We start from the raw sequence: 23696 nt of genomic DNA on the forward strand, positions 1-23696 counted from the left end.
ACTCGCACTGCCATCTGGTACAATGTGTCGCCATGCTGCTGGGAGGGTTTCAATACACCACCATCCTGGGGAGCCCTGAGACTGGTGTGTAGCTTACTGCCATGTTCCTCCGTCAGAGACCTGCCTAATTTCTGAGAGAGACTGATTTTATAATGGTCTGTATTTAAATGGAAGGAGTTCAAACATTCTATATATAAATATTGTTTTATGATTTGATGTCTTTTGGGTCAGTAACCATTATATTTGATTTGTTTTATTGGAATGCATCCAGAAGTGTGGACATTGTGCTATATATATGTAATTACTGAGATAAAAATTTATTCTCGGTGGTAATTCATTGTTCCATTGAGCATTGTACTTTTATGTGCTGATCTTTCCCCTCTATTATCCATTGGATATTTCTTTACAGCGGGGGTTTTCAGCAATCTGATGTATCTCTTGTTCTTCATTGCTCGACCCTCCCTTCCTGCAGTCTCCTCAGCATGGCCCATAAAGTGGAAACTGCCTGAAAATGCCTACGTGTCCATGGAAGAGGTCAGACAGCTTGAGAGAAGACAGTGGCAGATCTCTTTCTTTCTTCAGGCCCTGTACCAATCCATAATTGCTTCTTCACTTTGCTCCTTCATCCCTGGTGCTTCCTGTTTCTTAGAGTATATAAAACTCTTTTGGCTAAGGACCTTTGCGGTGCAACCCTTCAGTTCCTTTTTGCCAGTAGGTCCGTCACCCCTTTCGTCCTTCCCTTCCCTACCAAAATAACTAAGGCACAGCAGTTGCATCCTGCCCTTGAGATACTGCCCAGTCTCTTGTCGAAACTATGTGAAAAGCTTCTGGACATCCTTGCAGCCATCAGGCTAAATGCCTCTTTCTGTGTTATTTTCACTGCTAAGTTCTCTTTGTTGATGAAGTTTCATGCAATGGAATCTTCAGTGTATATAATGACCCAAGGCTCGCCATAAAATACTGTAAGGTAATGTGGTGCATCTATGGAGCAATTGAGACTCACGTTGCCAGTTTTGTTCACCACAGGCCAAACAGTGTCAAAGTGGGTGTCTCGGAAAATCCAGGAAAAATACAGTCTAAAACCATAAGTAATCGTAGTTAGGACAAACACTGTCAGTGGCCCATTTCAAGAGTTGGAAGAGAGGGGGTACGACAGTGGGCATTTACCAAACCAAGGACCAAATTTATTGAAAGGTGGAGCAGGCGGTGCTGCATCAAAATTGGCAGCACCATGCTGCGTCACTTCAGAAATGCAGGGATGCGTCGTATTTACTAGAATACGGCACACCCCTGCAGTTCACCCTGCGCTGGTGCTAAATTGAGCTGCCTAGCGCCAACACAGGCACCCTTGCACCATTGTGCAAGGATGTCTGCCTTGAGCGGTTTGATTGTTTATGTGCAGGAAGGTGTCCCTTCCTGCACATAAACAATCACTAATGGCGATTTGGCACTTCTGTGTGTGCTGCAGAGTGCTTGACCCTCCCTTCCTGTAGTCGCCACAACATGGCCAATAATGTGGAAACTGCCTGAAAATGCTTCCATGTCCATGGACGAGGTCAGCCTGCTTGAGAGAAGACAGTGGCACACACAGAAGTGCCAAAGCGCAATTTTCAAATGATTATTTATGTGTAGGAAGGGACACCTCCTCACACATAAACAATAATTTCTGTCATTTTGCTCTTTCTATATGTGCTGCAGAATTCAGCACGCATAGAAAAAGCAAAAAACGAGGAGGAATAAAAGTATTCCTCCTCGTTGTGCTTTGCTAACGCCACCCCTGGTGTGTGTTGGATTTTGGCACTGCCTCAGGTTTACGAAAATCTGTGTCAAAATGCAATGGGTGTTGCTGTGGCACGCCACAGCAACACCCATTGCACGACCCTTCCACGTAAAGGACTGCATGTGAATGGGCCGTATTTACAAGGTGGCGTTAAGCCACAAATAGGGGCTTAACGCCACCTTGTAAATATGGCGCAGAGCATTGCGCCACCGGAGAGTCACAAAAAGTGATGCTCCAGTGGCAGTAGGGGCTCTTAAATATGCCCTGTAGGCTTCTGTGTGGTAGTGTTATGTATTGGTCAGCCTGCTGAAGTCATGCTGACTTTATCACCGGTATTTGGATTATAAGAATAAGCATCAAAACAAACTGTGCGATACAACAAATCCAGCATTCAGTGTCTGCTCCCACTATTGCCCCCTCAACTTGTTATATCCCGTGGCCGGGCAAAGGCAAGCACTTTTTATCTTTCATGTGTTGCCAGCAGATTCCCCCATGTAGTCCACGCACACTAGAGAAGAGGCGATGTGTACTAAACCGTTCATGGCCAGAACCAAAGCTAAGGTTTACATATATGCACAAGTCAGAAGAAAAATAAAACCAGACTAATTTATGAAACTATTGTGTTTTACTTTATTGATGCTTTAGATACAGTTTTATAATCAAAAATATGTACATCCAAAAATATTTGCTATGTCTAAAACTTCTCTTTTGTTTTTAAAATAATATTGATGGTAGAGAATCTGCTTACATTGTAATAAATGTGAGTTTTGGACCATATTTTGAATGCAAAATACTCCTGCGACTGTTTCCTTCAACCAAAATGCAGGCGCTCTACATAATAATGATACATTATTGCCCTCAGCATACTTATCCGGTGCTGTTCTGAGAGAGGTACATCTGCTCGCTGGGCAGGTGCCTAGCACCATTGATTTGATGAGGTGGGGCTAACTCAAAGCCCTTCCTCGTTGCCCCCTAACTTTAGGCATGGCCAAGAAGATCACGAAATACAAAGTATTGTGGCACTGTCTTATCGGGAGAGGGCATCGGCATTTTGATGCTTTCAGTCCAACTCATCCAAACGCTCACGTAAGGCTCTGTTCAACAAAACCTATATTAAGTGCTTTTTAAGTTCTAGTTGGAGAAATGTTGTTTGAAGCGCTGAGATCGACAACCACATATCTGGGAGCAAAACTAAGTCTTTGTGGTTCCTTCTCCACAATTAATATGAATTAAATAAATGTTTTAGCCAGATGCGAGACATAATCTAGCATCAGAAAAAATTGGCATGACCTGTCAACCTCAGTTTCTTCCTGAAATATTGTATCATTTTCACATCATCTAGAGGATCACTCATCCACTTCTTATGATAAACACATGAGCACTCTTCGGGCTTCCTTGCTGTTAGATGTATTGAGTTTCTACATAATCACAACAGAAAAATGACTCTCATGTCCACATTACTGTGATCTCAGGTGGTTTTCTTGGATCACTTGCACCAATAATGCTTAACTCGCTTGCTAGATGGTATCAGAATCCTTTCTAACATAAACCTAAACTACACATGTCCAGTAGTTTTCAAGAAGGGCCAATGGATTCTCAGGGGTTGGGTAATGAAATACTAGGGCTGTAGCTGTAAACAGATCCATATACGTTCATATAATCTGCAGAGCCAAGCCAATCATCGTTTGATCACAGGTCAGGCAGAATAGACTGCATTAATTGCAGATCTCATCCTTCAACTGAGACAGCTGTGGTGTTGAAACTTAATATCGGTCCAGCTCATACTGTGATGCTTTAGCACAGCTCACAACTAACTTTAAATATTGGCAGGTACAATTGATAACGTGGGCTGTCATGGGATGTCTCTACGCCCTTTTTTAATGTGCACATAAGCAGCAGCCGTCCTGCTTAGCTCGTATAGTATCAACAAGTAAGGGATGGTGAAGGAGTTCATAGAGGGAAGGAGGCTGGAAAAAGCAAAGACCAAACAAGGAGAGGGTGTGGTGAATAAGATAAGGCAAGGCATCCTAATCAACTTAAATCCAAATATAGAGGTAGTTATAACAAACAGACGTTTACACCTACATAAAAACACAATGCATCCTTTCCAGTCATAACTCTTTACATTTCTTTACCTTTCTGGGGTGATATATTTCATAAAGTATTACTGCAAATGAATGTAAATAAAATAGTGTACAGATTTTGACCATGGGTTCAACCACTGCAATCCCTTCTTAGTTCTATGTTGATTGTAAATCATCCAAGATTACGTTGTCTGCCTAACTTTGTAAATATGGGAGCATTCTGGAGTTTAGAATTTATCTGCTCAGTCTACTGTAACCATATTCTATTTTCAACAGTCACCTACTGATGCATATATTATTAATTCATATGATAAGGCGTGTTTTATTTATCAGCATGGTTCATAAAACATTTACTGTCTTCCTATTGCATTTTCAAAAAGTAAATATTTTCTTTATAGAAATTTGCCACTGGAAGTGTCTCTGTTACATTCACATACTACTAATTATGTATTAGTACCAATTATTAAATGCTGAGACTGGTTCGGCCGATCCGAATACTAGCACCAACCACTGCTGTTTTTGCTCCTGTTGGGTGATAGTAGGTGCTAATAAGCGTTTTGCTCAAATGCTGTGGACAAAGCAGGGTTAACCATTGTCAATTGCTCTTCCCTTCATTATGCGCTCTTGCCTTCAGTTTAGGTTTATAATTGGAAGGTTAGACCATTAACCAGTTAGTGATATCTAAGGAGAGTTTGAGCCATGCGTAACATCTTGAGCTTAGGAAAAAACCACATAGGGCCAGATTTACAAGAAAGTGGTGCATCAGTTGTGATGCACCACTTTTCTTACGCCCCCCTAACGACACCATGTGTGTTCACTGTATTTACAATAAAGCACACCATGGCGCACGTTAGGACAATAGCGTCATAACTTATGACGCAATTGTGGTACTTTGCAGGATTAGCAACATAAATTGTGGCACTAATCCTGCAAAGTAAAGAGAGGCCCATTGAGAGTAATGAGTATGTCATTTTAACAACTGCTCTGAGCAGGCGGTAAAAATGATGCTAAAAACGGCTCAGTGAAATATTGTGAATTTCACTGCACCATTTTTACGGGCCTCCCAGTGCCGGAACGCCCCCTTGCATACATTATACCTGTTGCAGACATAATGTGGTGCAAGGGGTTACAAAGTGGTGCAATGCAAGCATTGCACCACTTTGTAAATATGGCAAAGAAGAATGGCCTCCTTAAAGCCACAGTAGCATAAAGAAGAAAAAAAAAGATGCTAGTGTGGTGCTAAGAGGCACCATGGCCTTGTAAATCTGGCCTTCATTATCACTTATATTCTACAAAGAGTGCATTTGTTTCCAAACTGTCCCTCCAAACTATGGGATATGTTTACAAGAAAGTGGTGCATTGGTCCCGATGTGCCACGTTTCTTGCGTCGCCCCTGCCCCACCTAACGGCACCATGGTTGTACCATATTTACAATACAGCACACCATGGCAGTCGTTAGGACAATAGCGTCAAAAATTGTTATGCTATTGTGGCGCTTTGCTGCACTAGCACCAAACATTTTGACACTAGCGCAGCAAAGCACAGGGAGGCCCATTGATTGAAATGCCTGCTCTCAGCAGGTGTTAAAATGATGGAAAAAAAATAGCACAGTAAAATGTTGTAAATTTCACTGCCATTTTTTCGGGCCTCCCTTTGGGGGAACGCCCCCCTTACATACATTTTGCCTGGCGCAGGCATAATGTGGTGCAAGGGTTTACAAAGTGATGCAATGCAAGCATTGCATCACTTTGTAAATACAGCGCTGGAGAAGGGCTCCTTAACGCCGCCTTAGCGTAAAAAAAAAAAGAAAAAAAAAGATGCTAGGGTGGCGCAAGGTAGTAAATATGCCCCTATGTGTTTTCTCCAAAGTCATCTTTGTGAGGAGTGAGTACAATCTGTTATTTGTTTCTCACCAGGTCACCATGTTTGTAAGAGGTTAGAGACATTTTTCAGCTCGTTGGTATCAGGTTTGATGGTAAGCACCCAGAACGTCTCACTGGGACTCTTTTCACCAGTATAGCAAACCTGGTATTATAATTTTTGGTGCTACCCCCTTTGGCAACGATATTCACCTGGTGCCCTACAGTTCCTTGCACATCAACTACTGAGTCATGGACTTTTATTCCATTGCACGGTATACTTGCCCATTGGCTGCAATACACTTATATCAGATATTATGAGAAAATCAAATCTAATTTTGAGTGTGGACATGCCTGAATTCTACTTGTCTTAGCCTGGAAGAAGTTCCTTGAAGTGGGAGCGAAACACGTTGGCTGTCAATTTATTTTATGGTCAGGGATGTAAGTGAAGAGAAAGATTTTTCTACAAGGGCTCAAGCATCTGACATTTCATTGAACTATTGAACTTTCTACAAGCAATTATGAATCATTGATTATCTTGTTCTGGTTGCCTCTCCCTTTTGTATCACATTGAAGTGTACATTTGGGTTGTGGACAACTGAACAGTAGAGGTCGACAATTTGTACATAATAAGTTTCAACCTATTTGGATAGTGCGGTGCATTAGGCTTCAGTTTCTCTTTTTGTCGGTATATGCCATATATATACTTGTATATAAATATGATGTGTTGTTTGCCGTGTCCCCAAAGAGTACATAGGTAAAACTCAAACATTGTTAACATAAACTTTCACTTGCTAGCTATTTGCTCAAGCCAGAATCAACCAAGTGGTCCTCAAGCAGTGGCAGATTAAAAGGTGGAATGTCTCAAGTATTTGGAAATGACTGGCATGAGAGAACCAGAGCTGTGTTAGAAAAGCCAGTTTAATATGACCATTCTCAAATGCTCCCCACATTAGAAGAACTAAATCACACGGCCAGGGTACGAATGGGTGTTTGCTCCTGAATAGGATCAGAACTTGTGCACCTCTGCAGTCTGCATTTTACCTGCACAAATCATACCAGGCTATATGAGGCAAATGTGGGAAACAAGTGCCAGGTTTCACGTTTTGCACTTTGTCAAGGGGTAAGTCGTGCAGTAGTACCACATTCTCCTCATTCTGACCTGTGAAGCTAGGAATGTTGAGAGGGGTGGGCTAACACTAAATGCTACGGTATCAGTATTTCTCTAGGCAGTATTGCCTCGTGGCATTAAAATGGCACATGTTTTGAGGACCTTAATGTTAATGGTGTTGACCATGCTCAAATGAGTGGTTTAAAAGCTCACAAACATTGCATGCCTGCAAAAAAATGAATTTTACACTCAATGCATCGGTTAGGCGATTAGATTTAACAGCTAAAAAAAAATCCAGATGCAGTAATAGAATATGACTACTAAAGGGCTAGATATTTTTCCTTATTTTTTAAAATGTGTCTCTTTGTTACTTATGAAATATTAACTTCTGAGTAATTGATGGGAGTTTTCACAATTGTGGCTCTTCTTGCTTGGCACCTGACTTTAGGTTTGAAAACAAACCATACTATGATAACAAGACTCTGAAGGTGACAGCTTTTTAAACTTTAAGCCCCAGAAAATTATTACTAATGCAGGTAAACTTGCACCTCACAAAGACGAGCATTGCGATAGATAGCTCAGACAGTCCCCCTTAACAGGGCACGCCAGCATTTATTAATTGTGTAAATATTTATTCAGCATGGGAAGCGGAGGATATGCCTGCTGTGTTTTCGGCGTGAAAATTGTAACGGCAATTTTGTTAATTTCTGTCTAGTTCATGGTAGTCACAAGCTTTAGCAGATCGTGTTTCCTTCAAAATTGAGGAATTCAGAAAGTTGACGAGATGGGAAACCCATATCCCCCGCAATCTTTTATCTCTCAGCGTGCATTGTCCGGGATGCCCAGATTCGTTCCTTGTTGAGCACATCTTTCCATTGGGCTTCAATCCTGCTTCCCACGTGGAGTAGTGTAAAGTCCTTATATGACATAACATTACTTTTTGTTCTAATGTGAACTGGATAGTCCAATCTATAGCTGCACTGTCAGAGACTGTAGAAATACTTTGCCCCATAGGGACCTATATTGTGTCTGAGTCTTGAATAAGCTTTTCATGGAAAATATGGCAAAATGAGAATATTGTTCTAGTTTGGTCGGAGTGGAGAGTGCCAAACATACTTTTGGAGGACAGAATCTACTATTTATAGACAAAGAATGTAATAGTTTTCCACTGGCACTGCTCACATCTGCATGGGAAAGTGAGATGCTTCACTCTCTTGTGCCATGCTGATCTCTCTGATGTCGGCTGGCTATGTTCAGAGATGCACTTGCCAGTGATGGAATGTATTGAGGCCATATATGAACCAGTCTGTGGGGCTCTTGCTTTCCACGTAATGGCCAGCTCCTCCTACGTTTATATTTCTGTTTTGAATTCGGCAGGTAGCAGAACACAACAGTGAACTGTCCAGAAAGTTATTCAAAAGTGAGACGTGAATGAGTGCGTGGATGGTGTCTGAGAGAAGCTGATCCGGAGGCTGGCTCTAGCTGTGTCTAGACTTTCAGTTTTCATGAAGAGTTCATCGCCAGCAAAGCAGGAGTGTTGAGAGGGGTACTCGCTTTCCTGTCCCTCAACTCTTGCCCTCTGCTGGCATGAAATCAGAGTGACTGGAGGAAAACTGCAGCTGCCTAACATTGCAGGATGTCTGTTGGTCACCTCGAGAACTTTTGGAGCCTCAAACACTGGATCACCATCAGAGAAGGCTACCAATGCCTGTGTTGAGTCGTATGAAGTTTTCTCCATGTCTTCAGACACGTATGATGGAGGACCTGAGACTATGGTGCCATTCCTCTGCTTCAGGAGGCGAAAGTCATCCTTGAAGTGGGGGTTGAAAAGAAGATAAAGGAGAGGATTTAGACAAGCTGGCAATGGCAGAACCACTAATAACACAGACTTGATGACCTCTGGTGTGATGAGGAAGAGGTTCAGCATGGAGGAGAATGTGAGGAAGGCCACTGGACAGTAGAGGAGGCAGTTTGTGAAGATGAGCCAAGCTACATGTTTGATCATTGCGCAATCCCAGATAGTGTCAAACTCTCCGTTGAGGAGGTTACAGTAGAGCCGAATGTAGGTGCTGGTGATAATCAGGAAGCAAAGCGTATTCATCATGACCAGGGCTACCATGAACCCAAGGGCAGAGGACTTGCCATCTGGAAGTGGGTATGGGAGGCAGAGAGGCGATGCCCCGTACTCCCCAATGGAGAAGAGAGGGAGGGTGGCAGCCACTGAAGAAAGGACCAGAGAGCACAGTGCTGCAATTTTCACACTGCCAAACGAAGGTGACTTGCCGTACACACGCACACAGGAAACTGAGACGCTGCACTGGACAGCAGCCAGGGTCAAGAGCAAAATGGAGGCTTCAGAGGCAAAGACAGACACAAATCCAGTGATCCTGCATCCAGTTCCATTTTCCCATCTAGCCCCAAACTTAGCAAACTGGCCAAATGTCAGTGCATCCATAAAAGCCAGGATTCCACAGTAGATGCCGGTCAGCAAGTTGGAGCCTGCTATCAACCCAATGACAAATTTTACTGGTGATAGGTATCCGGGAGAGGCAAAAACAGTTAGGATGACCACCCCATTGCAAACAATGGAGATCACGACAATCACCCAGACTCCCAGTCGAATGATCCAGCTCTCGAACAGGTAGTCACATGGTTTGAAGGGACCTGAAAGAGACGAGAATGCTGAGTTAGGAGAATATCGCAGACAGGAAAAGCAAGTTACAGTAAAAACAAGTTGAGAGGGTTAAAAAAAGGTGTTTAACTGAGGAATGGTCCAAAGTCTATCATCCAGCACCTAGAGCAGAGTTGGTAATTATTCAGCTGAAAATAATGACTGCATCTAAGCATTTTTTATTGATATGTGGGCAAGAAGGCGGAGTGTGGGGGACACGAGTGCAATAAAATTATTCTCACCCCTGAAAATAGTAATCCAGTGAATAATGAAAGTCGACTAGAAGGTTATGGGGTCAAAGATTTAGAGATTAGTAACACTCATCAAAGTGTATGGGTAGAGAGATTCGAATGAACGAGCCTACCTAAAATGCAGAAGCGGGAGATGTGTGAACGAGTGACTGTTGATTTGTCTGATGCTAGGCATATGTGGAATGAGAAAGCCTCCAATGGGGTGCATTTGTCCATTATGAGCATCACTTCAATGAAATGTCTGTGAAAGCAGTGATGTGTGGGAATGAGCGAGGTTCTACACAATTGTTTAGGGTCAGTGATATTTTACTGGCATATTAGGTGGAAACCCATTCACAAAAGGGGATGGATTTCTTTTAGCCCGCTTCCTCTCTGTGAATGCAAAGAAAAATTGTGTAAGTGGATGCAGTAGTCTGGGGATCACTGCATCTTCTTAAACCAACCAAAAAGAGAAACTTGTATTTTTAAATGCATCCGGTTTTCCTTAAGGAAACCGCTTGCAATTAAGAACAAGCATTTGTAATGCAATGGGTCTAGCGGTTGCTTGAGTTAGAGCTATTAGCGTTTTAAATTCCTAACTGGACTTTTTTTGCCACATACATTGAAAATGAAAAGTAAAACAGTTGACATAAGCAAGCCAGATCAGAGCGCCAAGGCTGTCATGAGCGTGAGCGCGAAGGAGAGACATAAAATGAAAAAGAAGTTCGCTCGCAGTCAACTGTATTGGCAAATGTGCAATTATCCATGTAACTAGGTTGATGGCCAAGGCGGTAGCAAAACTGCCCCTAGGAGGGACAAGCGTAAAGCATTTACCAATGAGAACAAAGGACTTTTGAAAGGCAAGCCCATGAACGAGTGATAGTGATTGGCATGCGGTGGGAGTGGTTAAAACATTACAACACATTAAAGCGCTTGCGCGCTTGACCTAAAAACATGATTGCCTATTTTAAAAGCAATCACAGACATGGTGGCCTGCTGACCCCAGGCCACTATCCCTTTAATGGCAGGAAATCAGAGTGGGTCACAATTTACAACCTACCTTATTAATATACAAATTGCAACCCATTACGATTCAATACTTTGTGAACTGACCTATTAGCAGGACGTCGGCTCACAAAATACCACACTGGTTGCAAAAATACTAGTTGCAGATTAGGATCATTATTTTGTGATTAGAGTTTAGTACATCTGGCCCTGAGTTTCTAAGAAGGTGAGACTAGGTGATTTAGATGATAATCCCATTGAAGTAAATGCAGATAAACACTTTTTAACAGAGTGAGGAATGTTTGAGGGGCTGGCTATGCCACGTTGTTAGACATCTGGATTGTGTGAAAGGTGGAAATATGACCAAAAAGGGTGGCACCTTGCTATGGAGAGAGGCATACACCCTGCAATTGAAGGTTAATTGAGTTCAGTTTCATGGGGCCACTGATAGGGAAAACAAGTCATATTCTAACGAAGTGTAGGACATTACATCATTAGAGCAATAAGTCTGACTCCACTAAAGTCTATGAGAACAGGAACATGCTTTTATGTGTTTCCAAGACTATTAACAACATACAGGAACAAGTTGTGTCTTAAAGACCTGATGACAAGTATGCTCCAAAAAAAAAAAAAACAACACACATTGATTTCGAATTTTGCAGCAGCAGGCCACTGCCTCCTCTTCCTTTGTGCTACCTCACCATCATTTTTATGTTGAAGGCAAAAACAGAGTTGGGTATTTAGACAAACTGGTGACTGAAATTCCATCCCTTTCTTTAGGCCACCAGCGGGTGGCTTTACTAGGTTTCATGCAACACAGTGCAGCAACCTATGTTGCTGCACAGCATTGTGTGAAAGGTAGACAGCAGAACAGTGTCATAAGAATGCAGCATCATATACATTGCTGTTACTATCTCCCCCTATGCTAGTGCACTTTTGGCTGCCTTGCACCAATGCAAACACCCTTGCACTGTAGTGCAAAGGTACATTGATGATTTCAAGCACAGGCTTTGTATGTAAAGGTACAAAAAACTATCCTTTAACAAAGTTTAACACTTTTCCACTTTGTGTTTGTGCTGTGCAGCACTCACAAAACTTTGGAAACGTTTTAAGAAAAGATGTTTTTCAAACTTAACAGGTGCATTTTTGGTGCACATTCCTGTCTACATTTATTTAGTGAAAAGAACATTGCATCAACGTCCATGTGTATTTGAATGGGAATGCCCATGTACAACACGTTTAATGCCCTCTTTATCCAAAGTAGTGCAAAATAGCACAAAGCACTACTTTGTGTTGCCGTGGGGCTACTTTCCAGACAAATCAGGATTTGTGCTGGAAAGTAAATACCAATTCAGCCTTTCTGCTGGTTTGTATCACTTTTTTGTGATACAGCACCGACTTCAAGGCCTGACAAATCTGGCTCTTGGTTTCACCTCAGGAGGAGTAGTCATCACCTGATTCTGGCCATGAGTTTGCATTGTATCGGAATACGATTCACTTGAGGAACTGTTAAAATGTAAATCTGGCTCCCCAGGGTACCCCTGCCCCTCTTCATATTTTCAGACTGGCTGCACAATCTACCAATCCTTATCTCAATTTGTTTTGGAATGCCTCTTTAAAATCCAGCATTTTCACCGCCATCTGGAAACAGGCATTCCTGCTACCACACTTAAAGAAAGCCAATGCGGATATAAATGTGCTTAGCAACTTTAGACCTATTTCAATTTTGCCAGCTTCCGCAAAGATCTTGGAGAAATTGGTAAGTCACCAACTTTCATCCTTTTTGTTGAGGTAAACGGTCAGCTGCACAACACTCAACTGTGTTTCCGTCTGGGATACAGCATGGAGACCGCCTTGCTGGAAGTGTCAGAATCTGTTAGAGAAACGGTGGTCAGTGGCTCCTCTACTATTGTGGTTTAGAAGACCTGTCGGTAGCATTTGGCACAGTGGCACACTCCACCTTGTTGAATAGGATAAGCCTACATGGCATTTAAGGCACAGTTCTTTTCTGCATTCGATCGTTCCTGGAAAAGCGCTCCTAATGGGTTTTCCACCACCCTTTTTCCCCCTCTTCCAAAACCCCTGGTCTGTGGGGTTCCTTAGGGCTCTGCACCTAGTCCTCTGCTCTTCAACCTTTACCTATCTCCCTGTCCACCCTCATTGACTCCTGGTGAGTGAAGGCAGTCTCCTATGCAGATGACACACACTGGTGTTCATGTTCCGAGAACACTCAGTAGCTGCCTTCTTCAACTTTAAAGACTGCCTAAAACACACAGTCAAATGGATGGATTCAAACATTTTAAAGCTGAGTTCTCATAAAACAGAAGACCCCCCATTCCCAACAGCTAACATTTGGTGGCCGGCTGAATTAAATTCACCCCCAGCATCGACCTCTTTGGCCAGAAATTTGAGGGTCCTGTTTGACACTGATATTTCTTTTGCCTCTCAGATCAGGCAGATCTTTTTGATCTGCTTCTTGAAGCTCAGATCAGTCCGGAAGTTGATACATCTCTTCCCAGTTGAGACCTGAAAAACTGTAGCCCACATTCTAGTGACTTCACATTTGGGTTACGCGAACAGCCTTTATCTGGGTCTCCCCAATTTTCTGATCCATAGGCTTCAGATCATACAGAATGCAGCCGCTAGGTTGATCCAGCGGGTCCCCGGATCTTTACATTTTGTTGCATCTGTGGCAGTGATACTGGCCTCCATTAGCAAAAAGGATCAAGTTCAAGGCTCTGACCTTGGCGTTCATAGCCCTTGCTGGTAAGGGTCCTTGCTATTTGAGAAACAGACTGGATCAGTACCAACAGGAGAGACTGCTGAGATTGAATCATCTTCGATTTATGCGCATTCCCAGGTTTGCCAAAGTCTGCCAGGGCAACAGATCTTTCTCTGTACTGACTGCTAAACTTTAGAACACCCTCCTAATTTATCTCTGCGCGATCAAGTCAGAGCACTGTTTCAGGAGAGAACTAACAACCTGGCTTTCTGATCAAATCTAGACTTGACTGTCTGGCCTTCCTCTCAGTCTCTCTGCTTTGAGCACCGGGACACCTCTCTTGACACAGCCATGTGCTGTAAAAATGCTATTAATTGATTGATTGAACATTAATATTACCAACATTAAACATGGAACACAGCAACCACCTTATGTTAATTTATAATGAAACACTCTGTTGATCCCCCAAGGGGAAGCCAACATGGCGTTCCACAACCTCTTGTGATGTAGAAAGGGGTGGTGACATGTTTAACAAAATAAAAAAAGAAAAGAACACGCAAAACATATAAAGGGTATTTAAAAAAAATTAAAACCTAATTGGAGGCCAGATAAGTGTCTCTGACGTACAGTATAAAAAACAGTTTTGAGGAGGAAGCATTAACAATTTCTAACGCAACATAGCCTTTATTTATGATGCCCGTTTAAAATGACTGATTAGAATCATTGTTATGCATTTCAAAATTTCTGTTCACAGCACCACTGTGAACTTATTTAATTTCTAGATAAACAAAACCAATGTGGCCCTTCTAAATCAACTCCTCTCCATGATCCCAGTAGAGGGCTTGCTCCAACGGTACTCTACAAGTGACTGGGGTGCAGGATTAATGGAGTGCTCTGTTATAACTGTTTGGCCTTTTAAGATGATAAACCTTTCAACTAGGTACAAATTTGATGGTGGAATTTGTGTAATGGTTAGGTGGTCCTTGATGTCATTGATTCATTTTGGACACTGTATAGCTCCCAGATTATAATCATTTAAGCGATGACTCACTGGAAGAGACAGACAGAAAGATATTTAAGCAAAAGCCCCCCCCCGGTTCAGGACGCACCTCAGTGCATGAGGCAAGCGATTTCCACTCACCTGGGCTGGGTGCACATTGGATGCTGGAGTGTAGTTTGCCGTTTTCCGTTTCCAGTTGGAAATCTTCTATATCAAGTTCATCTACAGAAGAAAGGACAGAGGATTTAAAATTCATTTATTCTGCTTAGATATAACATACATGCTACTCCACAAGTCTGCCCTCAACCAACATCTCAGTCTACAGATAATCCCAGTTGACTCCAGGGCTGGGCTGGTCTACGGGGCGGGGGAAATTTTCACTGCTGGTGGGAACAGTTTTTGTGGTTGGGGACTTCTGGCCATGTTCTTACTTGCAACGCTTCTAAATAATCAATACAAAAAGCAAATGATTTTAAGGAATGCTTTAAGCATGCTTTAAAACCAAATGTTTAACATTGTTTATTTAGAAGCGATGCAAGTAGGAAAGTGGCTAGCAGGTTCCCAGCAACAATAACCGCCCCCCACTGGCAGTGAAACCTGCCCCCACCCTGCCAGCCCACCAAAACATGTGGTAGCCCGCCTGGCCCTGGTTGACTACCCTGCTTCATTCTCCAACTTAGGTGCAACTCTGGTCTTCTTTTCAAAGTCTGTGAGAGACAAATACTCTAGTGAGCAGGTTTTATCCCTAGTCATCAATCTCCCGTCCACAACCTCCTAGAAGCCAACCCTTAAGGTTATTAAGAAACTGCTGTAGTTAGATGGCCTTCATGGTTGGACTTGAAAGTTGATACACTAATCCTGTCCTCTGGAAAGATAATTTTTTCTAGCAACAGTTTGGCTTTGTGGGGAAATATTCAACAAATAGGGGACTCTTTGCACCATCCTGACTAACCATGAAGAGGTACTTAGGTTGATATGGAAAAATGGCCATGCCCTAGTCAACAATCTTCCTCCCGCAACCTCCTATATGCCAACACTTAAAGTTATTAAGAGCTTGCTGTTGTTAGATGGCCAGGCATGGTTGGACAGGAAGTTTGACATAGGCTAATCCTGTCCTCTGGGAAGATCAGTTTTTCCAGCAACAGTTTGGCTTTGCGGGGAAATATTCAACAAATACAGGAGACTCTTTGCACCATTCTGACTCACCATGAAGAGGTACTTAGGTTGATACGGAGAAAAAAAACGTGTTGGAAGAGGTGACTATACCTCTCAAAGACATGCAAAGTTGCACCTGGAACATCTTTGTTTGATGAGGAAGGAGAATGCAAGGATATTTGCCTTCACTATGAAGATGATATAGGATATATGACACAGGGACCTTTTCATTCTGCAAGGACAAGTCATAAGCCTCAGTCATCTGGACACAACAGCAAACTGTAAGGCCCATCGCTCCCACAAAGCCTAACCACAACCCACCTGCAACACCCACAAACACCCCAGCTTTCACTTCACAACTACTAACACAACCTCAACCTCCCAACAAGAGACACTTCTATTGTAAATATCACCCATCTTGAAATTTGAATTGTATATGCAAACCCTTTTACCCGCATTTATTTTACTAGATATCACTTGCACTTACTTTTCATCTGTGTGCCATCACTTGCCTGCCCAGCCATGGATATGTGTCTATTATCATAATGTGATACAATATATTATGCACTGTGGAACATTCAACACAAACCCTTACGACAACTCCTTAATCATATATATATATATTACTTAGTGGTGGTTGGCCACTAGGTAGTTAAAGTTAGGACCATGTTTCCACAGAAAAAGCAATTTTGGACTTGCCTATATCTTTGCCACTGTTTAACGAATCTTCACAACATTTTCCAAAAGCATGCCAGTGATTCTTGTTGCACATGGAATGGGATGATCCGTCAATCGAGGGCCGAGAAAAGGGGGGAGGGGATGTCAAAAAAGTTGTGTTTCCCATGTTAATTCCTTTAGGACCTTTAGACACGACTACAGCCCAAACTGCTGGACGGAATGACAAGAAATTTGGCGGAAAGCTAGCTTTCAGTATGCAGATTATGCTTCTGCCTATTTGGTGTAAATCCATTCAGTAGTTTAGGAGATATTAAAGGGAAAACAAATTTGTATATCTAGGGCCACAGATCCTTCACAATTAAATTTGCGAATAATGACGAGCTTGTGCAGGGAAATGCATAGCTTTAATTGACTTCCAACACCTCAGCTGAAGGCCGTGCACAGCACGGGGTTGGGTGGTTATGGGGGTTGGCTGCATGGGCATGGGCATGGCCACAGGCCAGGCCCTGCAGCTAACTCCTACTTTGCACACGTGGAGTTGGGTTGTTATAGGGGTTGGCCGCTGCACGCGGCCAAAGGCTGTGTGCGGTGGTGATTGGATTAACGTATAGTAATGAAAATTACTTTACGTTAAAAAAAACATAGAAATTCACTGAAAAAACAAAGGTTAAAGGAACTTTATAGTTAGGAAAAATCATTTTAAAAAACATAATAATTCACTTAAAATAACAAGGTTCCAGGGACGTTATAGTTAGGCTCACATTTTAGACGTGCAAAACCATAGAAATTCACCTTTATAGTTAGAGGTATCTCAAGTAACTATAACTCGTGCCCTAAGGTAACTATAACTTGCGCCCTCGCCATGCACTGCTAATTGCCCCACAAATTACGGCAATAATGACATCTTTGATAACATCGTTGATAATATCAATGTAGTATTTGCAGTAAAAATTTCAGCAAAAAACTGTGCATGGATGGGGTGCAAGTTATAGTTACGTTAGGACATGAGTTATAGTTACTTGAGATAACTATAACTTTAACAGGTGAACTTCTATAGTTTTGTACATTTAAAATGTAAGCCTAACTACAACTTCCCTGTAACCCTTGTGTTTTATTTAAGTGTGTATATATATATATATGTGCTTCCCCACAAACAAAAGTTATGGACACAACAACTTTTAGGTTTTTTTTTAATCCAAAATATATACTGTTCTACAAATTTTCAAATATTTTTTATGAAAATGTTTTTTAAAAGGCATCAGTTATTGCGAGCGGGATACTTAAAAAAAGAGAATAAGTCTACGGAGACAGGTCCAACTTGGAGGGTGAGAAGGGAATATTAGGGCTCACTCTATGTACAAACTCAAATGGAGACAATGTTCACAAATAAGTTTCAAAACGTGTATGGTCCCAACTAAAGTTAAATATTCCTAAAATCATCTTTGGTTTCAAAGTAAAAGTATATTGTCCAAAGTAAATCCTCCAGCCCGACAGAGTGGGTTGGGTGTCAAAATTGCTAAACGTTCCCATACTCTACTTAAGGCCCCAGGATCATCTGGAACTCCTCCACAGATGCAGGCAGTCCAGATTGTGGAGGAGGAACAGGCACCATCTGAGTAACTGGAAACACTGAGGTAAGTTCAGTAACAGAGGGAGAAAACAAACTATGTGACACAACTGCACCTCTAGAAGAGTGAGGAGCCCAGAATACCTGTAAATGGCTGCAGCAGTCTCTGTGCTCTTCAGCATTCTTCTCTAAGTGGGTCCTCACCCCCTGCTGCCAACTCTTGAAGGCCCAGAGAGAACGTCTGCTGACCCGGAAAGACCCTCTTCATGTCCTCCTGGAAGGCATCCATGGCCACAAATGCAGGGGTAGAGGGTAGAATATCAAGTGAGGGCTCTAGGGTTTCAGGGGTGAATCTCTCCTTCAACTACTATTCTTCTAGGTGAGCGCTTGCAGGAGGAGGAAGAGTAGCCAGGGGTACATTTCCAGTCTTGTTGTTTCTTGTGTCTGTCACTTATCCTGATATTCCACTTCTCTGTGTGATATTATGGGGTTTCATGCAATTTTCCATAGAGATTTTAGACATGACTAAAGCCCGAACCACTGGACGGAATAACACCAAATTTGGCAGAAGGCTAGATCTTTGTCCAGAAATTCCTCTTTTTGTAACTTGGTGTAAATCGTTTCAGGAGTTTTGGAGGCATTAAAGAAAAAATATTTATGTATATCTAGAGACGTGGATCCACCACAGTGGATCCACAGATCCACACACCACCAGCAATGCAGGCATTGGCTGGCCTCAACTTCAGAGAAAAGTTGCGGCTGCCATTTTTTCAATCAAGACACAGTTCCCGGGGAATGGTAATAAAGATTAAAAGATATCAGAGGTCCAGATAGAGGTATCCTGACCTCATGTGACTGATGGAGGGTTCTGTGAGGGATACTTGATGGGCAAGAAATTGCCCAAAAATGTTTTCTTAGGACTGCTCGAGGATCTGTGAATCCTCTGCGATGCCCAACAGGGCCCCCTGTGTGAATGCACGATGGATCTGTGATCCAGACCCCAATAAAAAAAAAATTCACCCACTCAAAAACCCATTCACTCACACACTCACACGTCCACTCAGAGATCCACAAAAGAACTACCACACACACACAGTCAGAGAACCACAAAGACACTTACAAACCCACTCAGACGCCCATACAGCCACTCACATACCCACTTACAAACCCACAAAACCACTTGCATACTCACTCACAGACCCACACAGCCACTCATACACCCACTCACACACTTACTTACACGCCCACACTACCACTCACATACCCATACACACACACACATCCACTAACAGACCCACAAACCCACTCTTACACCCACTCACAGACCCACACAGTACCTCGCATATACACTCATACACCCACTCACACACCCTTGTAACCACATACACCCAGTCACACACCCATACAGTCCCTAACACACCCACTCACAGACCCATAGGGTGGGGTTGGCTGGATGCGGAGGCTGGACAGATGCAGCGGGTTTGAAACATGGCTTGGCCACAGGCCAGGCTCTGCGGTCAACACCTGCTGCGCACAGCCAAAGGCCATGGCCAACCCTTGCATCTACCCAAGAAGAAGTAGTATTGTGCAGTGAATGATTTATGTGTGCCTGAATTTGGACTGCCTTAAAATGGTTTAAACTTAGTAGATGAGAGGACTTTTTCACTTTGCTTTCTGGTCAGCAGATTGTGTGCAGCAGCTTAACGAGTGTGGTCCTCTGCACCTCCTGACTGGGATCTGGATGCTCCAAAATAGAGCTACACTGGTTTAATGTTGATTTATTATCTTATTAGGACCATTTTGCAATTTATTTTTAACAACTGCAAAATATGTTTTCAAAAGTTACATTTCTAATATTACTTCAAGATGTGCACACGTCTGAATGGAAAATGGGAATGTTCTTGAACCACGTTTGTATGGTGAGTATTTGCTGTCTCGAGTATCCTGCATGTGGGAGAGTTTTGGGGAAGCTCTCCCTCAAGTGCAAGATTGCACAGAGGCAAGGGCGTGTAGCTGGTATATCTGTCTTCCTTGCACGTGTGCCTGCGGAACATTGTATTCCATTCAGCCTCTGCTAAGCACTTTTACCCTTTCTTTTAGGTCTTTCCATATGGATCTTTGCTTGTGGCCAGGGGAAGTCCTGTTAGAATCAAAAACAACTTTCCACTTGAGTCAGGAGTTGTGTTTAGGAAGTGAGGTATGGTTAGAAGTGGAGTGCTGAGGTCAAGATAAAGTATAGCAATAGAAAAAGACACATTCTAATGTAAGTGTTCTAATGTTTTTAAATTCTTGTCAGTAAATAATTTGATCGGTGTGTTGGAATGGAGTTTTGTGTACAATGTGGTGGTTCCATCACTTTGCTACCTGGCAAAAGATATGGAGAAAAAATATTTTATAATTTACTTGGATGAAGAAAAAGAAATGATTTCACTTAGCTGCTCCAAATGTATGCATTAACTTCAAATATTATGCAAGTTAATGTGACCCTGAGCTTGCTGAAGCATGTCCGACACCAGTGGCAGAAAAAATCAATTTAACAATGGAGTGGGTGCCCATGAGCGTATATTGGCTAATAGCTTGCTGGAGCATTAGGAGGAGTCACTATACCTCTTGACATGAAAGACTTCTTTGAAGAAAAACAAGTTGCTCACTTCCGAGCCCAAAACTAAATGGCAGGAGTACGCACTGCATTTATCTGTTGTGCAATTTAATAGCACTAAGAGGCTGTATTAATCTGTTCATGTTTCATAGGAAAAGTTGTCTATGAGGAGTGTTATGGTTCTTAATTGATACGAATTATATTAAATGGTTATGCAATGTTTATGCAGACGGGTACTGCCACTAAGTACTCTGCCATGGTTTTCAAGAGCATGTTTATTGTGTGGAATGTTCTTGATTTATAGTGTCTCTTTCACTAAGTACTGTTGTGCTTTTCGCTTCTGCTATCTCTACCGTTTTGTTGAAAGATACACTTTCACTGTAGTTAGGGTTCCACACTGTGTTCTGTAAGTGTTTGTTCTGGATACTAATGATAATGATTCACATCTTCTGTATGTGTGTTCAAAACAGATTTTGAGTACTGAATGTATGCTTCCTGTTGGTGCATGCTTGTGTGCATATGTCCAGAGGACAAGTAAAAAACATGTATACGAGTGTATGTATTTCGGTTGTCAATGTTTGATTGTTTTCCTCTAATATCATTTAAGGAGGTTGAGACTGAATCTGTGTGTGCTGGATGAGCAATGTGTGAGCATACGTTTTTATGTTCAATTGTTCATTTACCTGCAGAGCTTTTAGTTGTTGTGAATATTAGTATTTTGACTTTGTACAACGAACTGGTAGTTTCTTTCTTTGTGTTTGGCTAATAAGGTAGTGATTGTCGCTGGTTATGCCCATGTTCTACCACTCTGCTTGGGGAAGGTGTGGGTACATGAGGGCTTACATTAGTGGAAATCTCCATCCTACTATTGCATTTCTTGCACAGTGGTGAATGGCTATCTAAGTATAGAAGAAGCTGTGTTTGTACCAATTTACGGGGCCTTATGTAGGGAGGTGGTTCTGTTCTTTGGTTCAGAAGTCTTGGCAGAGAAGTATTTATCACTCTGTTAAAAGTGAAATGCAGGGTGTGGCTGTCCAATACATAGTCAGAGTTCTCTTGCTTGGAAAGGTCTCGATTGTGGTAGTTTGCATTTGGGAATTTGTACTTTATTAGTTGAATGCTGGTTTCATTTGTGTGCTATTATTTTGGAGAGTGGGATAGATTGTTCTTTTGGTTGTTTTTAAAGTGGGAAGATGTGCTGTACCTTGTGTGTGTGATGTTGCCTCTTCCTTGTCATGATATCATGGCTTGCCACGGTTCCGTAAGTGATGTCATGTGGTTCCTTAAGATTCTTCATCTTTCAGGTGTAACCAGGAGATGCTACCAGAGGACTGAGCTGATAACATCAAGCTCCTGGTGACAGCATATATCTGATTACCTAACTGCTGTACTTATCTACATTAGAATAATATTTCACCATCTATACCTGCTTGCCTGCAGATATGTTTCCTTCATCCATTTATCTTTAATGTGTGGATGGTTGGATGCTTGCAGCAGGAGGGGCATTAACAGTAGGGTGCAAATAAAGACATCATTGTTTGGAAGTTTCAGGCCCCACTGATGGAGGGGCCTACGCCTGCGATACCACAGATTAAATTTCTTTTTGGCAATCTTCTGCCTCCTCTTGAAATGTGTTTTCCTGGTAAATCACTCTCTCAGTGGCCTCCCCAACTTTTGCCTAGTGTCTCTTTGTATTGGATAGAGTGTCACTCTCTCGGATACACCCTTACTGCTGGTGGATGCTCTATCCTCTGCTGTGGTGCTGCTGCTATCTTTCTCCTGTACCTGCCTAGCACTCACAGTAGCCCTTCTCCTTCGCCTGGTCATGCTGCTTACTACTTACTCCCTGGCTGCCAGTGGATAAGGAAATGAACAACAAATACATTCATGAGTGACTATATCTACACTTTCGTGTAAATCAAATTTAAACTTTCAATTAAATCAAAATAGAATAATACATGAAAATGTCCCATAAGAAAAAATCATTTGCCATATAAGCTTCTAAAATAAGTCTGCCACTTTTAACTGTATAACTATGATTACCAAAGATAAAAAATAGGAATGTGATTATTTTGCAAAAATGAATAACAATTTTTATGTATGATTTAGACAAAGAATTGTCACCAGATCATAATAGGTAGCAAGACGTACTAAGACACTATCAACATAATGTTAACACATGAGGGCAGAAACAAGGGTGTGATTGGAATGTCAACATTTGATTATTTGTTGTCACAACCTGCAAGTGTATTGTGTGGGCATGCTGTGGCTGTTAATTGTAACAGTACATTTTATGTATATCACATAACAATTTAATTGTTATGTTTGGTAAGGCAAAACATTTTTAAAGGTAAATAGCATACTGAAGTTGAGTGTTTAACTAGAAAAATATTACCTAGAATAAATGTGGTTTATGCATTTAACAAAAGAATGATAACCAATGTAAAAAGTGAGGTAAATTCATTATCAAAAAGATAATTATTTAAAGGACCACAGACATTTGTGCCGACATACTATACCAAAACATAAAAATTGAATTGTTTAAGAAACACGTTTATGTGAACAAATATACGCATAAGTCATATATATTCCAGAAAACGTTACATTCATGAAATACATAGACATCGAGAAACATATTAAATACTATACTTGACAATACAAAAATTGCCAACCATAAGAACTTTTTTTTTGTTTTTTGTTTAAGAATAATATATGATTTACCATTTCGATGCAGGCAGTCGGCTTCTAGCCAAGTGCGAAGGGTTAACCATACTGTCCTATGGACCCTGTGGTGCAGTGGGTACAGCCTGGGGGAGCGCTTAGGGGCTGGGAGGATTTCCCCAGCATATCTTGTGCATTAAAGTGTGCCACGTGCTGGGGGTTCTCCCAACACTTGTAGCATTGTGTGGCTCTTTGGATGTGGAAACAGCACACTGCCACACTTGCTGATGGCTTGCCATATCTATGTCCGCACTACATGGCTCAGCTGGGTCTCAGGTCTGTTGCAAAGCTGAAAATACTGCTGCAGCCTCCTCACCGATGATGCCCAATTCCTCCTTTGAAAATCTGGGGTCTTCTCCTCACACTCCACCGATATTTTAGGGGTGCCTGAAGTTAAAGGAATAGCAGCATGCAGGTGTATTGTTTGGTGGTCTAGGATGGCTCAGGAATTGCTTACTCCCTACTCTTGTATGTCACATCCTGTTTGTTGTGATAGGCAGATATCTCTTCCCTG

General features: G+C 42.0%; 1 protein-coding gene across 1 annotated transcript in view; it reads right to left on the reverse strand.

Annotated features, from left to right (window-relative positions):
* Nucleotides 1-2396: 2396 nt before the first annotated feature.
* Nucleotides 2397-23696, reverse strand: part of LGR6 (leucine rich repeat containing G protein-coupled receptor 6) — a 404113-nt gene continuing 382813 nt past the window's right edge. The window contains exons 17-18 of the mRNA XM_069238930.1: nt 14604-14684; nt 2397-9498 (exon numbers count right to left, since the gene is read on the reverse strand). Coding sequence (XP_069095031.1) covers nt 8249-9498; nt 14604-14684 — 1331 coding nt within the window. The 3' untranslated portion in view covers nt 2397-8248. The remainder of the gene's footprint in view (nt 9499-14603; nt 14685-23696) is intronic.

This window comes from Pleurodeles waltl, chromosome 6 (genome assembly GCF_031143425.1).
Source record: "Pleurodeles waltl isolate 20211129_DDA chromosome 6, aPleWal1.hap1.20221129, whole genome shotgun sequence".
In the NCBI taxonomy this organism is placed as follows: Eukaryota; Metazoa; Chordata; class Amphibia; order Caudata; family Salamandridae; genus Pleurodeles; species Pleurodeles waltl.